This window comes from Buteo buteo, chromosome 5, assembly GCF_964188355.1.
Source record: "Buteo buteo chromosome 5, bButBut1.hap1.1, whole genome shotgun sequence".
In the NCBI taxonomy this organism is placed as follows: Eukaryota; Metazoa; Chordata; class Aves; order Accipitriformes; family Accipitridae; genus Buteo; species Buteo buteo.
In genome coordinates, this window is record NC_134175.1 from 13,909,549 (window position 1) to 13,928,950 (window position 19,402).

Sequence of the window (19,402 nt, forward strand, 5' to 3'; positions counted from 1 at the left end):
AGGAAATTATGGTGACAGAGGGGAGAATACAAAAAGAGAGGCAGAAAACTGCCCGTGCAAAGAAGGGCAGGAGGTGGTTGTAGATGTTTGATAAAAAGTTGATAGGGGCTTTGAACCATTGCTAAGTTCTTGCAGCAGAAACTGCAAGAGTGGAGAGTGACAACTCGATGTCATTGCCGAGTCTGACGTGCTGCATTAAGCCCAGCACCGTCTGTGTGTTATCTAGATCTGTAATGCAATCATCTTCTCCCTGCAAGAATGAAAAGTGACTCATAGGGAGTGATGATTCCCTAAACTAAAGCCTTCTCTTAAACTGAGATATCCCTGGGAATCACTGGGATAAAATGTACACCTTACGTTTAGTTTTCTTTTTTTTTTTTTTTTTATAAAGGGCAATTACATTGTAAAACAATAGCTGGGTTGGATTTTTCTCTTTAGCTGGACAGTGCTTGTTTAGCAATGCCCTGGATTTTAAGGATGTGCAATTATGATCATCTTTATCCCTCTGTGCCCCAGTGGGAGGGAGTCAGTTTCTTTCCTGCCTCTCCACTTTTCTGTGTGCTCTAATCCTTTCTTCTGCCAGAAACGTACCCAATCTCTCTGTACGAGAGTTCATAAGCATGAGACTGCGCACTGGGCTGTTTTGCCATGAATTAACTGGAAAAGGCCTTCTAAGTCCATTCAAGCCAAATCTTGTGCTTTGTGGAGACATTTGTCCAAGGAAAACAGCACAGTGCTCCAGGGGAGTGGGCTGTGCTCCACAGTGGGCTGGTACGGCAGCTGTGTAGTTTTGGGAGCCACAGTGCAGCTCAGTGGCAGGATTCAGCTCTGGCTTACAGGTAGGTTTCAGGCTGCTGCATGCCCAGGGTGAGGTGGCTGGAGCAGCAGTGAGGGACTGCACTGGGAGCTGGCTGCTGTTTACTATGGGTGATCACAACCTCAGAGCTGCCTGTTGACTTCTCTGACCTTGTGTCTGTGAAACTAGCTGTCTCCAGAGCTCTTTGCTCTCAATTTATCTCTGCTCTGAGACACAAGCAAATCCCAATGTAATTGTTACACTTCAGTCCCACAGTAAAACCTATGAATTTATTCCATGAATAAAAAGAGCGACTGACTGTGTGAAACCTAACTTTTTGATGTTTTTTCAGGGCTTGCGTGATCTCGCTGAAAACTTAAGGCATGTGTTCCTTCTGTTCCCACAATTTTGCTTTGGCTATGGCTTGATTGAACTGTCGCAGGATCAGGCGCTGCTGGGCTTCTTAAAAGCCTATGGAGTAGACTACCCTAACAAAACCTTTGAGCTGGACAAGACCACATCCAAGCTGTTTGCGATGTTTATCCAGGGCACCATGTTTTTTGCCATTCGTCTTGTGGTTCACGACAGGATAATTCAGAGAGTCTGGAACAACATACTACAGTAAGTAACATCTGGAGTCTCGCAATGAAAACAGACCAGGCCAGTGTTCAGTGGCTTAATTCTGTGCTCTTGCACTATCATTGTCAATTATGAAGCCGATAAATTTCCAAGATACTTTGCAAACATGGAGTAAGTTTTCTCTGGTAGCAGTCCTGGTACCTACCAGTAATTAGAGTATTAAATAATGGAAGCATAGGTTACTGGAGTCCCTTGGTAGTCCTTGCTGGCTAAGACTGTGGCCCTTGTTTCAGGGCTTTGGATTTGGTGGGCTGATGTTCAGCTGGTTGGTAAGAACAGTCAGTCCACTGACAACCTCCTCTGTTTGAATCTCCCCATCTCCTCTGGCTTGGGTGCACACAGGGAGAAGTGAGAACAGACTTGTCACCTGCATTATGAGTGTGTCCACAAGGCAGGACGTGCTCCAGCTCAGAATATTTGCTGAAAAAGAGAAAAAAATTTAGGCAGAAAGAGAATACTGGAGTTTTAAATTCCCAAAATGGAGCAAATATCAGGAGACAATAGAAACTGTCTGTATTTCTGAGTATTTTTTGTATGCCCTGGGATCTCGTAGGAAGGCTTCTTAGTATCTATCCCAAGCACACAGGCCCACTGCTGTCTGCTTGCCAGAGGGTAAGGTTCACTCTCTGCCCTCCCTGTAGGTTCCTGTTTGACAAAGTACATGGGAAAGCATCACTTCTGCCACCCGCAACTGAAGAGGATGGGGATGTCCAGGCAGAGAGGAACCGGGTGGAGTCTGGCAAAGCTGACTTTGATGTGGTGCAGCTCCAGAATCTCACAAAGGTCTACCACCTTCCTCACAAACGCATTGTGGCTGTGAAAAACATCAGCCTCGGGATTCCTGCTGGAGAGGTAAGCGAGGGAAAAGGCTGCAGGCACCTTCTACCCTGGGCAGGGAAACTGGAACAGATCCACAGTCCCACTGTCATCTTCTCTCCCAGTCCTTGCCACTGTCCCAGCACAACTGTGATGGTTTGTTCTGCTCTGACCCCTTTGTTTGCCTTATTTGTTGATTGTTGGGGTTACGGTAGTGATGAAAGGCTCCTGGTGGATTTGGGACACCAAGTGACAGTTTGAATGCCATAGAAAGAGGAAAAGTGGATGGGACAGCGATGGAGCTGTATTCAGAGCAAAATGTCTGCATGCTGTGTTTGTACAGCACCTAGCACAGCGCAGTCTTGGGGGGTCACTGTGGATTACCATATGGTAAATGAAGACAGCACAATTTGTCCAGTTGCAATTATTCACCTAAACTGCATGGGAGACAGTGAGTCAGGCTTATCTGCTTGTATTTTCCCATAAGGGAAAGACAAATCACTTCAGCTGAACACACATTTTCATGAATCAGGACTTAAAACTAACTCTAAAGAAAAAAACGTTCTTTGGTCATGTCAGTGCAGTTACCTGCAATAACACTGACTCATGAGAAGAGAAAAGACAGGAGCACACAGAGCACCTCTGAGATCCAGAGGAAAGTGGAGACCAGATTCTACCTCAGGCCGTGCACCTGTGCACAGGGGAAACTTGGAATTAATCCTTGGTACCTCATTTTTTTTAATCGCCTGGATCCCACTGAGGTGGAAGGACGTGGGGTGCTGGGCAGGAGGAATGTGGAGACTGTGGTGTTGATCTTTCTGGCAGAGGATTTTTTCAAAGCCACAGCTGGCATTGAGGTTTCTAACTTCTGGCAAAAGTCACCCTGATGCTGGTGGGGTTTAGGATGCCATTCCCCATCCGTCAGCAGAGGCCGTGGCCCTGCACCGCAGACTGTGCACAGATACTGTCCCTGCATGGACCTCAAAGTGGGAAAGAGCCTCAGATCGATGCTGTGCATCTGCAGTGGGCCCAGCACATGAGGATTTTCAGATCAGCTCATCTGTATTAATGATATCAAAATAATAGTAATTATCAACACAATGGCAATTGCTTATGCAACACACAACTGCATATCTCCAACCTTGGCAATAAAACATAGATTGTAGCATGAGATACTGAACTGCACTACAGGGAGCCAGTTCTTAATCTTATTAATGTAGTGCATTAGTGAGATTATTTGACAAAAATCTGGTGTCGCATTAAGGTTTTACCAATGACAGCACAAACCTCACTCACCTCATTCCTATGAATAGCTCTGTTCCTGTCAATGGGAGGTTTTGCACAAATTAGATGATCAGGATTTGGCCTGTCAGATGAGCGCGCTGCAGAAATGCACCGTGCAGTAAAAGGAATGACTCTATTAGAGACACATCCTTGATTCTTCACCATATTAAACAAACGGTCCTAATATAAGCTGCGGTATATTGCACCATAAACAACCTCCATTATAACATTCCTATGCTCCGAGTACCTCTGCCTCTCTTGCAATTCATCTTGCTCAAGGGTCCAGAGAAAAGAAGAGACAAGATGCACTGAGCACTCATCTTGGAACAATATTTCTGCAGTATAAATACAGCATGGTTACATTTCTCCTTTTCTTTCCCACAACCCAGTGCTTTGGCTTGCTTGGTGTGAACGGAGCTGGAAAGACGACCATCTTTAAGATGTTGACGGGTGATATTGGAGCATCCAGTGGAACGTTGCGGGTTCAGGATCATTCTGGGTATGGAGGATGTGATTTCTGGGGAAGGCGCGTGAACAAATCAGCCTGAGAACAGTTTTCAAGGCTGGATGGCAAAGGAAAAGAAATGTAAAAGTCTGAAACAAAACAAAACATTCAAAACAGTGCAAAGATAAATAAGGCAGGGAATTTCATCCCTTGGAGATGGTATGGTTGCTTCCCCAGGGGGTCTGCATTTTGCTGTCTGTTGTGGTTTAGGCCCAGCGAGCAACTAAGCACCAACAAGCTGCTGGCTCACTCCTCCCCCTCTGGTGGGATGGGAAGTAGAATTGGAAGAAAAAGGTAAAACCTCATGCGTTGAGATAAGTACAGTTTAACAGGACAACATAAAAAGGGAAGAAGTAATAATAACAATAATACTAATAAAAGAATATATAAAGCGAGTGATGCACAATGCAATTGCTCACCACCTGGAACCTGATGCTCAGCGCATTCCCAAGCCATGATCCCTCTTCCACCCGGCTAGCTTCCCCAGTTATATACTGAGCATGATGTCATATGGTATGGAATATCCCCTTGGCTAGTTGGAGTCAGCTGTCCTGGGTGTGCCCCCTCACAGCTTCTTGTGAAAATTAACTCTATCCCAGCTGAACCCAGGACACTGTTGTACCTTTGCTGTTCTCAGTGGCGTTTCTTCCACTTCATTCCATTGCAGATGGGATCAGACTCAGATCCTCAGCTGAGTGTGATCCCATTTCTGAGCTAGTATCTGGAGACCAGTAGGACTCATCTCAAAGCGCTCTTTAACTGCAGTTGGCTTGGTGGCAGCTGTGCCATCTGAAGTGCTGGCAGTAATTGGAAAGCTATGTACTAGACATCGTGGCTAACAGACATTGAAAATACAATTCTTCCTTTGCAGAACTGAGGGCCGAAAAGCTGAAGGTCTGCAAATTCATACCATTTTCCTTCAAGGGTTAGGGAAGGGAGTAGGAAGCAGGAGGAAGGGTTTCTCTCTCTCCTGTCTGATTCCAGAGTGTGTTGGCAATTCAGTGTGTTTAAAATGACTTGTCAACTTCCTTACACAGGTCCTTGAATGACATTAGTGAGGCACACTGGTCACTCTTTGGCTACTGTCCTCAAGAAGATGCCTTGGATGACTTGCTGACAGTGGAAGAGCACATGTATTACTATGCTAGGCTCCACGGCATCCCAGAGAGAGAGATCAAAGGAGTGAGTAACACTGGGGCTTGACTTAAAGCATTTTCCTGTTACTGAGAGCCTTTACATTGATATAATTAGTCTTTCAATAAATAGATGTGTGTGGGGTAATTTGTGCCTGGACTCTTGCTCCCATAGGTTGTACTCCAGCTTCTCCACCGGCTGAATATGATGGCCTACAAAGACAGAGTCACCTCTATGTGCAGTTATGGCACCAACAGAAAATTGTCAACTGCTCTGGCTCTCATTGGGAATCCATCAATTCTGCTGCTGGTGAGAAATGGGGGCCTTGTTGGGGGAAAGATGGGCAGATCTTTGGGCTGGCAGGGGTACTTTGACAGTCTAGCAAAGCCTCCTCAGGCACAGCTTACAGGACACGCCCCAAATGCCCACACTTAGCCTGACAACATAGGAATCAGAGGAAAGTTTAGATTCCAGCAAGCACCCACATTTTCTCTGAGGGCATAAGAGAGTGGTGAGTCTGCCAGTTTCTCTGTTAGCATCTTTCGGAGGTCTAAAATAGATCCTGTATTTGCCAATTAAACTCTCCTTGTTCCCAGCTCGCTCTTGGTTTTTTTTGTATCGACTAACCTGCAGAGTCTTGCAAGAAAAGCAGCATCCAAAGCTCCAAATCTATAGCAGAGCAAAGGAGCAACTTCCCTCAGGATTAGAACATAAAACTATTTTTCTAGGTTTGGCTTCCCCTTTTGTCTTTCACTTTGAAATTTCCAGTTCTTCCATGAGATATGCCATTGCTAAGATATACCTTTTTGTGCAGTTTTTCCACTTGCTGTGTTTTGAATGTGTGCAGTGCTCTGTGAGCAGGTTTCCCAATATTAAATTTGATACCTAGTGGACATAAATCTCCCTTGCCCCAACTTGTATCGAGCCCAGCACTGCTGCCTTTACTTCTGATCACATATACCAGTGCTCTAGCTGCTTTTGTGAGATAAAAAATCCCAATAAAAATAGAAGGTGGGGAAATTTCCTCTGTACAGACTTCTGCCTGAACCCAAGCTGTTTTATTTCTGCATTGTCCTCAACAATAACAATTTGTCAATCAGAAATTGGCTAACAATTTTATCAGCAATGCATAAGATAGGAGATAGTATACCATCTTTCATCTCTGGCTTACTGTCTTTCTAAATGGAGAAATGCAACACTTGCTTCTTCAGCACATGAGAAGGAGGCGAAACGCAGGTGATGTGGGAACCAAGTGCCAGTTGATAGCTGCTTGTCTGAGATTATGCCTGTGGTGTTTATGGATATTTAAAATGCCATGGTATAAAATGCACAGTAGGGTTGATCTTGGGTGGTGCTATCACAGCCAGTCAGTTCCTCTAGAGTCCAACAGAGGTTGAGAGTTCCCACCAGTCATCAGGGGAGCTGTGCAGCTCCAAAGGGCAGCAAGGATGGAGGTCTTGGTCAAGCTGATTTGCTTCTGCTTGAAGGGAGCGTAGGATGTCTCAGTCAAATCCATAACGCAGTTGAAGATAAACCTTCTCCTGGATCTGCACCAGTGTAGGCTCTCCTGTGGGTCCTTGGTAAGAAACATAGCACTAATGATGAACCTAAAAAGACCACAAGTTTTAGGAAGATCAGATTTTGAGTGCAAATTTACATTCAGTCCTGTCTTTCCCAATAGGATGAACCAAGCTCTGGAATGGATCCAAATGCTAAACGCCACCTTTGGAAAATCATCAGTGAGGAAGTGCAGAACAAATGCTCGGTGATACTCACATCCCACAGGTAGGGCTGGTTTGGCTCTGCCTCCAGTGTCAGGATCTGCAGGAGGTATGGAGAGGCCTGTCCTTCACGCTCCCTGTTGGTCCTTGCAGAATTTCAGGGCACTGAACTATGACAGGTTCGGGAATTTGTTGTGGCTGAATGTGGGTGCCCACAGAGAGTCACAACACTTTAGGGAAGATCAATAATGCTCTCCGATTACTAAAATAACTATTTTTTTATACCTTCTGAATGACTTATTAGAGTTTCTTGCTTGGTTTTTCAGCATGGAAGAATGTGAAGCCCTCTGTACCAGGCTGGCTATTATGGTGAATGGGAGTTTTCAGTGCATTGGCTCTTTGCAGCATATCAAGAGCAGGTCAGTAGAATGTACCTATTTCACTTTTACTGAACGGCATGTGGAGTTAGTAACCTACAGCTTTGGGGGCTCAGAAGATGAGACCTGTGTTAACAGGGCATCAAAATAACGTCATTTTCTGGTTTATGTTTCTTACTACAGCATTGAAATTCTCTGTTAACTAATGCACTTTCTACTCTCTCACAGCCTTTTTTCCCAGACATGTGTTCCCCAAAGTAATCTGTTCACTGCTGAAAATGTGAAATACATGTTAGGGTTGAGCTTCGATTTTATTAGTTATCACAATAGCTCGGCTTCTTATTAAGTTTCACTGCAGGTTAACAACCCTGACCCCATTCAGGCTGCACTCTGCCTGGATTAGATTTCCCCAAAGAGGCTGTGCAGCACTCTCAAAGGATTTTCTTTATCTGTTTCTCTTTTCTACTGTGTTAACTGTGATTTTCTTTTACCCCTAGGTTTGGAAGAGGATTCACTGTGAAGATGCACTTAAATAGCAACACAGTTTGCACTGAGATGTTGACAGAGTTCATGAAGTCACACTTTCCAAACACATGCCTGAAGGTAAGCAGGACAAATGCTTTCAGGAAGGGCCCTCTCAATCCCTTCAAATTAACCAAGAGGATCTTGCAAGATAGACATCTTGTAACATACTGTGCATATAGATCTGTACTCTCAGAGTGTAAGGGATTCATACACGCACACTTGTCAGTGCTATCAGCAACATCGTCCAAGGACTGGAGCACCCAAGTTCCTTGGTGGCTTAAATAACTTCAGCCAAACAGCTGCAGTGATCCTATAAGGCAGCTGTTAGGTGACCCTGTGCCCCTGGTAATGGTCCCACTGAAGTCTGGACTGCATGGAGACTCACTTCATATTCAGTGGGTAATGAGATGGTTGGGTGCTTCCAGTAACTGAATAACTGTAAAACCGGAGTAACTGAGTCACAAATCCCATCTGTTGTCCATAACCCAGTCTCTGCATTAATCAAAACGGCAGACTTGGAGCCGGAAAATGCTACCACCACCCTCCAGCCTCCAGCTCTGGGGCTTAGTTATCATCTCCCAGTCACAAAACCCACAAAAAACTCTCAATAGGGAAACACGGGTCAATACTGGACAATAATATTCTTCACCTTTAGGAGCCAGCAGGGGAAAACACACCCTCTGCCCCTTCACTCTCCCATCATTCAGCTCCTCTTTGCTTTCGTTCTGAGCCAGACAACCATCAGATCTGTTGGCTCTTCATAGGCAGCAACCTCTTAACTTTACTCCATTGTTCCTGTTCCCACAGGATCGGCATTTCAACATGGTGGAGTATCACGTTCCAGTCTCTGCAGGAGGGGTAGCAAATATATTTGATCTCCTGGAAGCCAGCAAAGCAGCCTTCAATATCAGGCACTTCTCAGTGAGTCAAACGACGTTAGAGGAGGTAAGGAATTAAAGATGTGTGGCCATCCATTTAAAACTGTTAACAAGGGAGCAGAGTGATGGTTACACATAATGGACTGCTGCACACAATAGACCACATTTTGAAAGGGATTTCCATCTATATTCCTCCTGGGGATACTTTATCAGTGCTACTGCCTCCAGATACCTGTGCTGGTGCTAGGAGAATGCACATAGAAAGCTGCCTGTAGCATAAAGGATCTGTTCTTCCCTCTGTCCCTGCTGATTTCAGCAGCCTCGTGGGTGTGGATGAAGGGCAGGATTATGAATCACCCCTGAGTTCAGTGCTAGGCTTTCCACCAGTGCTGGAAATTTGCTTGATTTCGCTCTTTCTTGTACTGTATTTAGGTTGTAAGTTCATTTAGCATTACTCCAAACTTAGCTTCATGGCTAAGTTCCTTCCATTTTCCCTTGGAAGAACATTCCCACTGGCATCAAAATCTTGTAGGAAACACATCAGCTGAAGGGGTGCTGCAAGGACTATCCAGAAGAAATCATCCTGTTGAGCATCAGCTTCTGATATATTAGGTCTGTCCCAGAGAGAGGAGCAAAACCTGCAGCTCTGTAATCCTATGAATTGTTAAACAGAGATCTGGGGGAAGAGAGAGAGAGAGGTCCTCAATACTGTTTTAATAAGGGGCAGTGGTTGTGAGAGAAACAGGCAGGCAAACCACAGGAAGCCCCGTGTCATGTTTCATGGGAGGACAGCTTGGATTTGTGTATATGCAAATGTGCAGGCAGCGTTCTAGTAAGAATATTTTATGTATTCATTAGATACTGTTCAAATGAAGACTGTTACGTGTGATTATATATACCTATCTATATAATGTGCAGTTGTGCATGCACAGATGTCAATTATATATAGACAGATAGGTTTATAATAATATAGCTGTATTACACTGTGATCAAAACGAGCCACCACACGGGTATTACCTCGCTAGTACTTTTGAAACATGAACTGCAGGACAACTAGGTTCTGTACAGGAGTGTCTAGCTTTGCATCCCGGCTGTTGATTCAGCGGTACAGGAGCATCCATTTATTTGCGTTAGCCCATAGAAGCCCAACATTTCATGGAATCATAGAATGGTTTGGGTTGGAAGGGTCCTTAAAGATCATCTAGTTCCAACCCCCCTGCCATGGGCAGGGACACCTTCCACTAGATGAGGTTGCTCAAAGCCCCATCCAACCTGGTCTTGAACCCTTCCAGGGATGGGGCATCCACAGCCTCTCTGGGCAACCTGTTCCAGTGCCTCACCACCCTCACAGTGAAGAACTTCTTCCTTACATCTAATCTAAATCCACCCTCTTTCAGTTTAAAGCCATTACGCCTCATCCTATCAATTTGCATTTCTCAAATCCAGCATGAATCCATTCCTGAGTACTTTCTCCAGGCTCACAGTCAAATAAACAGCCATTCCTTTTTTATATTCATTCAGATTGTAAATTATTTATGCTGTCACATACTTGTCACACAATGTTTTCCTTTAAACTTCTAGGTTTTCATCAACTTTGCTAAAGATCAAGCAGATCCTGATGGCTCAGATGCAGGCCCCGATGTGGCACTGGACAGCTCTGACACAAGTAGTCAAGATAGCACCATAAGCTCCATCTATTGAAGTGACCCAGCCACAGGGGATGATAGAAGCTGAGGAAAAGACCTGATGGCCCCTCAGGGTTCTTCCAGCCCTGTTTTCTATGATTCTGGGATGGTGGGGATAAAAAGTCCCATTTCCTTAAAGTACTTTTTTTTTTTTTATATGCACTTATTTTGTTAGAAGGAACATGGTAGGCATTTGGTTACAAATCAGATTGGTCTTTCCACAGGTTCTTTTTTTTCCTGTTCCCCAGTTCTTGTTTTATGATCACTTTAATGACTGTGAGGACTTAGTTGACATCACCTGGTGCTCGTGGCCATTTGTTTACAGCAGAAATGGCTGTGATGGAGCAGAGGAGCTGTCAGCAGTGCAGGGTGTTTGACAAAAACACAGCCCCACGGCTGCCCTCTCTGAAAGCCCAGGCTCCACTCCTTGGTCAGCAACAGACTTTCTGGGTGACCACGAAAAAGTCACTCAGTTTTGACAGCTTCCCCACTGGTGACATGGGGTTCATGGCCTTGCCCTACCTCACAGGGGTGTTGTGAGGACATAGGTGTTACATACTGAGAGTCACATATACCGTTGGTGGGGGCCATCACATCTTTGGTAATGACATAAAGCATATCTGTATGTGTGGGTTATGTCAGTACGAATAGAATTATTTTAAAAGTCAGCACTTCCAATGGTTTTGGTTTGTTCCTGTAGTTTGTTCCAGCTCTGTGTAACTCCTCAAGTTCTCCAGTTCCAGGCAGTTCCTGGATCTTGGTACCCAACGGAAGATCATTCCACCAACCAGCCCCTTTCTCCTTTTGGCTGGTGTTCAGGGCTTCTCCACTACAGCAGAAGAATGGTACGAGGCAGGTAGAGTTGTTGAATCTGCTGATATGAAGAAGTTTACTTCATCAGATTGTGTTTCCCCAAGCAGAGTAAAAGCAATGAGCATCTCCCTTGCACAGAAAACCTCCCTCTCCTGGGCAGCTCTGCCTCTCTGCTTCCTTGTCAGTGACCTTCCTCCTCAGCACCCGAGTGGAGGCTGCCCCTGTAACTCTAGAGCTGTGTTTTCCCACATAATGAGGCATAATTAGCTTCTCCTTCAAAGACTCTGCCCACTGGCTTTAAAGGAGACCTCTGCCTACCTGTGAGCAGCAGCCCCCTAGCAGCTGAGTTCAGCACACCAGCATGCACATCCTGCTTTTTTCCCCCAGAATCATTAATAGATAGAATAGTTTAATACGGCTCTTTGTTATATGTATCAGCATAAGGCCTCAAAGACTCAGTTTTGGGTCATTGATGTACGTGGTGCTATTCAAGCACATAATGAACTTAAACTGTTTGAGCTCAATAAACTTACTGTTGCTGGTAAAAGAGATTGCCAATAAAGCCAGGTCGTACTTACCTTGCAACACCTGGGAAGGCCTGTACGGTACTCAGTTTTGGGTTCACATGCACAATTCCAGCCAGAGGGGCTTTTTTTTTCCTTTTTTTTTCCCCAAAGCTGATTTGACCAAAGGAAACTTCAGATGAAAGCTGCAATGACACATCTTTCTCACCCTGACCATCAGAGTGGTTTTACTAGTTCAGTTCCCATTTGATGCTAAGGCTTGCTGAGATAATCACGCAAGGATTAGGTACTTTAAATATCAAGGGTGTTCGGGATTTTACAGTGGGATACTGAAGTTCAGAGTTTAGCTGTTGCAAGGAGGTCACTTTTCCTCCTTGATCTCAGTGTAAACTTCTTACTAATAGCAGGAGGAGTTCTGTGCAGATCAAAGGTTTTATCAAGCCTTGAATTATGCCTCAACCTGCTGACTGTAATTAAAACTGGAATTCGGCTTCTATCCAGAATGCATTTGACACCTGCAGTTTATAAGTAACTGAAAAAGCTGCCCAGACATTCATTGTAGCTTCTATTATTATGTCTCCAGCTCTGCAAAAGCTCTTTTTTTCTCATTTTCATTGCATATCTTATACAGATCACAGTACAAAATTAAGCTTTTCTCTAATGGTGGAAGGCTTCTGCTCCCTGCAAAGGACTCAGAGCATGAATGCAAATGATTTAAATGCTGTCTTGTAATACCAATCAGAGTATTATTTTATTATGTCGATGGCTTTGCAACTGCCAGTGAAGGATGGATCTTCAGACTCTGTCCAGATGTACTTTACATTTAATTGAGGGAGACTGATACAAAGCTATTCTTTTGTTCCTTTACAGCCTGCTAATCAAAAAAAAAAAAAAGGAAGTGATTCATTGGAATACTTCAGCAAGTTGCAGTTTAATTGGGTAAAACAGAGTTTTCAAAAAAAAAGCAAAAAAGCATCCTTTGAATTTCCACCCAATTCTGGCATTAATAGAAACATCTGCTTCACGCAAAATGTGTCATGGCCATTATATACACTCCCTGTTTTCGCTTGCAGGTAAAAATAAAACATCTGCTATTGCAATCAAGTCTGTAGGTATTGGTCCAAACAAGCCAAATTTTACATACTTCAGGGAATTTAATTGAAACCTGTGGAGAAGCAGTTACAACTGTTTAGGGGGTTGAAGCATCTGGCAAGGAGGTTGTATATAACATCACCAGGGGCTGAATTACCTCTTGTGCCACGTTACAAATACTCCTACTCCCTGCAGAGCCTCATGGATTCAACCTGTCCCTTTCAGAGGTAGGACACACCCTGGGCTCGATTCTGAGGCAAAAAACGTGGAAGCTAATGCTATCCTGCTTCGGAACACTAGCTCCAGGTTTCTCATTGCCCTTTTGTCTCCCCAAGGAGGGTTAATCCTGGTTCCAGGGGTGGCCAGGAATACAGAGCCCTGACTAAAACAACTGATAAAATCTGTGTCAAAGATCATGAGCAGGCTGTACATGTCAGGGGAAGGGTGGGGACGCTCCCCTACCTTTGGTTCTTGCGGTGATCTTCACCCCGCTGACGTGCGGGGGTAATAGCAGGTGCCCCCTGTGGTCAGCCCTCTCTGAATCCCCTCAGAAATTTTGGCTTTACATGACTCTGCTTTCAAAACAAGCCAGGCAGCCAACAAGCTCGGTCCCTTCTTTGGTCTGAGCAGGGGGATAAGATCATTGAAAACCCTGACCCTGGTGCTCCAGGAAGGGACAGAGGAGCGCTTTGCGTACCCCTGCATGTCACCTCTCCGGGTGCTAGAGATGAATGCTGTAGTCTGGGGTGGGGTGAAACAAGCTTTTCATCTCACTTCTTCAATGCAATCTTACTTCAGCTACCCTAATAACCCCTTTTTGAGGCAACAGGGAAGCCCTGCCAGAGCAGCCCGTATGTGTAAATTGGAACTGCATGGGCCTCAACTGAGCTTAATTTAAAAACGCTCTAAAATATTACAGACACAAGGTATACGCAGTGTAATCGCTGAACAAGTCCAGGGAGTCAAGGAGGAATTTCATAATTGGTTATGTGGATTGTGAGACTGATTCAAATCAGGTTTGTAATTGGAGCTGTGGACTCGGAGAGGACAATTCAAATCTCCACCCTGGCTCTCCTTCATTTATCACTTTGCGGTGCTGCTGAGAGCACGGCACTTCTCCAGCCTGATCCTTGCTTAGCTTCGGTCTCCATGCAAATGGCCACTGAGGGCTTAACTTGCAGGGTCAGAAAAAGTCAGGCAGGGGCCAAGGAAAGCTGTCCAGAAGGGCCAATGTTAAGCAATGTTTTTCTCACCCCTGACCAGTACCATAAATATAAATTCAGGGTCTAATTGGATTTTTTTGTCCTTTCATGAGAGCTGCAGGAGTGTGTTTGTTACTGGGTTGGATCAGGAAACACGTTTACAGGTCAAATGAATGCATCCAGGTCAACATAACTCGGTGACTAGTAAGTACAGCACAGGAGCGGGTGGTGTGCCCACAGACCTGTTGCCTCTGCGGACTCACTCTTGGGATCCAGGATTTGCAGGATCCAACCTCATAACAAGCTCAGGATGGGGCCCCAGCCTGTTGTAGGGGCTTTGGGTTCCTTACATTGCTGCAGCTTCACTGAAGCCACTGTGAAGTTTTTTGGCTTTTTACAAGCTAAGAAAAATGTATGCTCCTGCACTTAATAGGGGAAGGGTTCTTTTGTGAGCTGGTGAAGGAAGAAAAATGATTGTTGGATGGCAACAGCACATAGCATGATTTTACTCTCTTCTTTTTTTTTTTTTTTTGCAGACAACAGCTGTGATCTTGCATAGCTATAACAAAATATCAACAGTGTATTAAAAGAGAGCGCAACTGAGAAAAGAAGCAGTGGGGAATGACAAAAAAAAAAGAATTCACCAGAATCATTATTATTCCACAACAGTATTTAAATTAAAAAAAATCACTCTAATTAATTTAGTTGTTCAGGGAGAGGGTGGAGATAAGGAAGGTGGCAGTGAAATAGTAAGAACAACATTATTAAGAGACACAGCCAGCACTAACTTACTGTTGGCTCTGCTCCTCACGCTACTCGCATACGCAGCACTGGTAACGAGGGAAGACGATCAGCCCCGCAGTGCTGGAGCCACGTAGGGGACACAGCCCATTGCTGGCCAGACCAGGCCCCTCAAAATATCTGTGGCATGGGGGGAGCTGCACGAGACCACCCCAAGGGGTATCAGTATTTTGGGACTGGGACCTGACCCATGTCATGGGACAATCCTGCAGCACCTGAAAGCTGGCATGTGCCAAAGCAGGGGCGAGTCAGAGTGGCCACATTCAGCCCAGGGTGAAGAAAAAATACAGCTTGTGCTTGCGACCCCATGGAGCAAAGCTTGAAACCATGTGCCTCCCCACAGTGCTCGGTTCCTGGGGGGTACAGCCCCCCACTTCATCTCTAATTGCTGCTAGAAGAGACTTTTGGAAATAGGTCATTGGCAGGGAGAGCAATTCTGAGGGCCCCGTGCTGGGAGATAACAGAAATAAATGGCAGCGCTCCCACAAGCTTTCACGCTCAAAGCAACAATCTGATCATCTGCCCCAGCCTCCAGTTTGATGGAGGCTCTTGAATTTTAAGCAGTGGGTCTTTCACTACAGACAAATGCATTGGGTAGAAATGAAGCATCTCTTAGAAAGAGCTCAGGTCTTCACGGACTCCAAAGAAACAAAAGAATGCAGCTTCAGGGCACGACAGAATTTATGGTAACACATACGAGATAAAATCCAAGTGAAGACAGGGTAATAATTGAGGTTTTTACCTCCATTAGCAGGTCAAGGTGAACTCTCAGACCTCTGCTGTCTGTGTCCCAGTTACCAGCTAAAGGGGTTTTACACAACCCTCTGCTTTAACGTGCAGCGGCTTTCTCACAGCCCAGAGCCTAAGAAATTGAAGCGCGTCCAAAATGCGATGGGGAGGAGGAAGCAGGATGATATGCCTCTCCATAACCAGACCCAATTGGGTTATTCCTATGCAAGACAGCAATGAATTTAAGTTAAAATGATACCAACCAGATTGAAATGCAATTAAAGGAGTTCCCTTAGGGTTGCACATCCAATTAGTAGAGTACCTTAATTATACCAGTGCAGTTTCAAATAGGCACGTGCTGAGAGGACCATCAGCACAGAGCTGAAGTCTGCCTGCTGACCTACATCCATGAGGGCTCCCGAGGAGTTTTGCATGGGTTTGTGTCACCAAGTGGTGGTCCACTCTTCTACTGGGGGAAGAGCTCCTGGGGTGGCCCAGCCTGGCCTAGGAGAAGGGTGATGGCTTGCACAGGGCACCCAGCGCTCCTCGGGGTGTCAGTCCCAGTTTTGAGCACCTCTGTGTGAGTGCTTTTCTTTTGCTCCTGCAGCCTCAGCATAGCAGGGCCAGTGGTGGAAAGTCTTTGCAGACAGATCTGCTTTGGAAGGATCTCAAGGCATGGAGCTCGACAGAAAAAGCCCTGAATCACCTTCTCAAGGATCCTGTCTTTGCTGGGTGGCTGTAGCGGGAGCCTGGAGAAGCTCCCAGGCTGCGTCGGGGCCCTTACCTGAGCAGGGTAACCTAACCCCAAAGGGCTGCCTCTTCTTTATCTTCAGCCAGCCCTAGGAGCAAGGCAGAGAAGAAACACACAAACCATTTTCAGCTTTTTCCCAGCAATTTTCTCTAATAAGTGTTTCATAGAATCATAGAATGGTTTGGGTTGGAAGGGTCCTTAAAGATCATCTAGTTCCAATCCCCCTGCCATGGGCAGGGGCACCTTCCACCAGACCAGGTTGCTCAAAGCCCCATCCAACCTGGCCTTGAACCCTTCTAGGGATGGGACATCCACCACCTCTCTGGGCAACCTGTTCTAGTGCCTCACCACCCTCACAGTGAAGAACTTCTTCCTTACATCTAATCTAAATATATCCTCTTTCAGTTTAAAGCCATTATCCCTTGTCCTATCACTACGTGCCCTTGTAAAAAGTCCCTCTCTGGCTTTCTTGTAGGCTCCCTTTAGGTACTGGAAGGCTGCTATAAGGTCTCCCCGAAGCCTTCTCTTCTCCAGGCTGAACAACCCCAACTCTCCCAGCCTGTCCTCATAGGAGGGTGCTCCAGGCCCCTGATCATCTTCGTGGCCCTCCTCTGGACTCACTGGAACAGGTCCAGGTCCTTCTTATGTTGGGGGCCCCAGAGCTAAACACAGTACTCCAGGTGGGGTCTCACAAGAGCAGAGTAGAGGGGGAGAATTGCCTCCCTTGACCTGCTGGTCACACTGCTTTTGATGCAGCCCAGACTGTGGTTGGCTTTCTGGGCTGCAAATACACATTGCCAAGTCATGTTGAGCTGGAAAGCAATTAAGATCCAGGTGCTTCTGAAAGGTAAGAGATGTTTACACTTTTTTATACATAAGGTTTCCCTCTTGCAGTAACTGAACACACCCTGCTCCCCGGAACTGTGGAAGCTAAAAGGTTTGAGGTGACTTTGATAAAAAAATTAACAATGCAAACATTAGAAATGCTAGAAACACCAGAGTACTTCTAGGTGTTCCTCAGCCATCTCTGGGGAGTTACGTGAGGTATAGGAACTCAAAATACTTTTCCACTTCTAATCTTGAGCATAACAACACCCTCAAAGCAGCCAGATGCAGCGGGTGCAAGTCAGGAGTGCAGTCCTTGGCTTGGAGCCTTGGTTGAAGTCCCTGTCAAAGCCCTGACTGCACTGGACTGCAGCAGGCTGTGGGACCACATTTTGCTCCCCCCAAATTCCTATTTAAAATCCCATCAAAGAGAGAAAACAAAGCTGGAGAAGACTCCTCTTTGCCCATTGTACCACCAGCCTGAGGGCTGGTGTGTGTTGATAACCTAGGGATCCAATTTTAATGCAAAATCACGTCACCTTGCCCCAAGATCCATACTGATAGGTGCACAGAAGCACGTGCTTCATACATCTTCATATGCTCCTTCTCAAGTGTTTCTTTAAGTACCTTCAATGTCACTAAGACGAACAAAATTTGAGATCACAGACTTAATCAGATTAACAATTATAATAATTCCCATCCATCACCACAAAGCAGGCTGCAATGCTGCTGAATCCGTTCTGCTTCAGGAACCCGGGAAATCAGAGCTGCACCTGATCAGCCAGACAAGGGCAGCTCGAGGCTTGCTGTGGAAGAGGAAGAGAGTGATTGCTCGGGCTGACTTCTTTATTCATTTTTTTTACTAGCCTTCAGAGCCTCCCTAGAAATTATTAACGCTTCTCCAGGGAGTGCAGCGCTGCAAAGGAAGTGTTTACTCATGGGCTGGTGCTTCATGCTGCAATAACCCTCTGTGTGAACATGCCGGAACGGCTGTACGGGTTTCCTCCCTCACATGGGCAGTGAGGCCACTGCTTTAACCTGCTTTCTATGTCTTCAGCATTTGACTGCCCTCATTACAGACTCGGCAAGCAGCTTTGGCTTTTTACCTGTAAACAGCTCTTTGCCACGCATCAGTGGATGGCAGCAAAGGCAAAGCTCGTATGTTTGTTATAAATCATCCTGGCTGGCTGGCTGAGGTTTGCTGGGTTAAGTGGAGCCTTCTGCTCCTCAGGGTTGGGTTGTAAACTGGGGTTTGTGAAACTGGGCAGGATTAGGTAATACCACGGGGTTGCAGCAATGGGGACCTTCACTGGGAGGTTTTGGGCTGAAAACTAGGCAGTGTATGCACACTGGAGGTACAAGCCTGTGCTTGGGAAGGCTGCTTGTGAACTGTTCTCCCATCAAGCTTGAGTTTTAAATTGGGAAAAGGTCTTCTAAAAAACAGCAACAACAACAACAAAAACCCCAAACACAAACAAAAAAAGCCCAAACCTTCAAAGGTCCTTAATGTGCCAGAGCTTGTCCCCCAGATGACTGCAGGGATGGAGATAGCAGTTGGAAAGGGCTCAGCCATGGCTGCCTGGAGGAGGGATGGGACGGTTTGCTCCCTGCCTGTCGCCCTGCCTTTGCTGACAGTGGAGGCAGAGCAGAACTGAGGGATGCAGTTTCAGACAGAGCTCATATTGCAAATGTTCCAGAAATCCCATGTGCTGAAATGACATAATTCTGTCAGCGTACAGAAAAATGTAATTACTGGGTGAGCATTAGTGGGGCTTCAGCCCTGACCCATGAGAGCAAGAAACCTCCACAGCTCCCTTGGAGACTCTTGATGTTATAGGGGTTATTTTTCCCCTGTGAATATCCCACACGGGGTTATTTCAGTGCTTGAAATCAGCTCGTATGTGACACTAATATAGTGACCCTTTGAACAATATACCACTGCTTTTCAGGCTAAGTTAAATGGGAGAGATAGGTGTCATCCCAGGACTGCTAAGTCTCCGTATTACTCATCAGGCTCATCCTGATAAATCAAAGCTGCTGTGTTGTATTTCCCTCCCAATCCCTTTGGTGTTTTTGAGCTCTGGCTCAAGCAGAAATTACCAGGTGAGATCGCTTGGCCTGTGTAATGGAGCATGCCAGCCTACGTGGTTATACGAGTCCTTGAAATCATCTTAAAAAATGGGAAGCTGTTTTTCCATCCACCCAGGCTGTGACATTCAGAGGTGCTCAGCACTGATCTAATGAAAAGAGGAGGGTCCGTGCCACTGGGCTTTCCCATCCCCAAGGGCCTGTTTGTGTGGTGAAG

General features: G+C 45.7%; 1 protein-coding gene across 1 annotated transcript in view; it reads left to right on the top strand.

Moving 5' to 3' along the window:
- The window catches only part of ABCA12 (ATP binding cassette subfamily A member 12), an 88,427-nt gene extending 77,436 nt beyond the window's left edge, over window positions 1-10,991 (top strand). Inside the window, exons 45-54 of the mRNA XM_075027911.1 lie at window positions 1,149-1,417; window positions 2,077-2,287; window positions 3,925-4,034; window positions 5,078-5,222; window positions 5,349-5,483; window positions 6,856-6,959; window positions 7,222-7,314; window positions 7,770-7,875; window positions 8,605-8,742; window positions 10,257-10,991. Of these exons, the coding sequence (XP_074884012.1) occupies window positions 1,149-1,417; window positions 2,077-2,287; window positions 3,925-4,034; window positions 5,078-5,222; window positions 5,349-5,483; window positions 6,856-6,959; window positions 7,222-7,314; window positions 7,770-7,875; window positions 8,605-8,742; window positions 10,257-10,376 (1,431 nt within the window). The 3' untranslated portion in view covers window positions 10,377-10,991. The remainder of the gene's footprint in view (window positions 1-1,148; window positions 1,418-2,076; window positions 2,288-3,924; window positions 4,035-5,077; window positions 5,223-5,348; window positions 5,484-6,855; window positions 6,960-7,221; window positions 7,315-7,769; window positions 7,876-8,604; window positions 8,743-10,256) is intronic.
- Window positions 10,992-19,402: the final 8,411 nt, after the last annotated feature.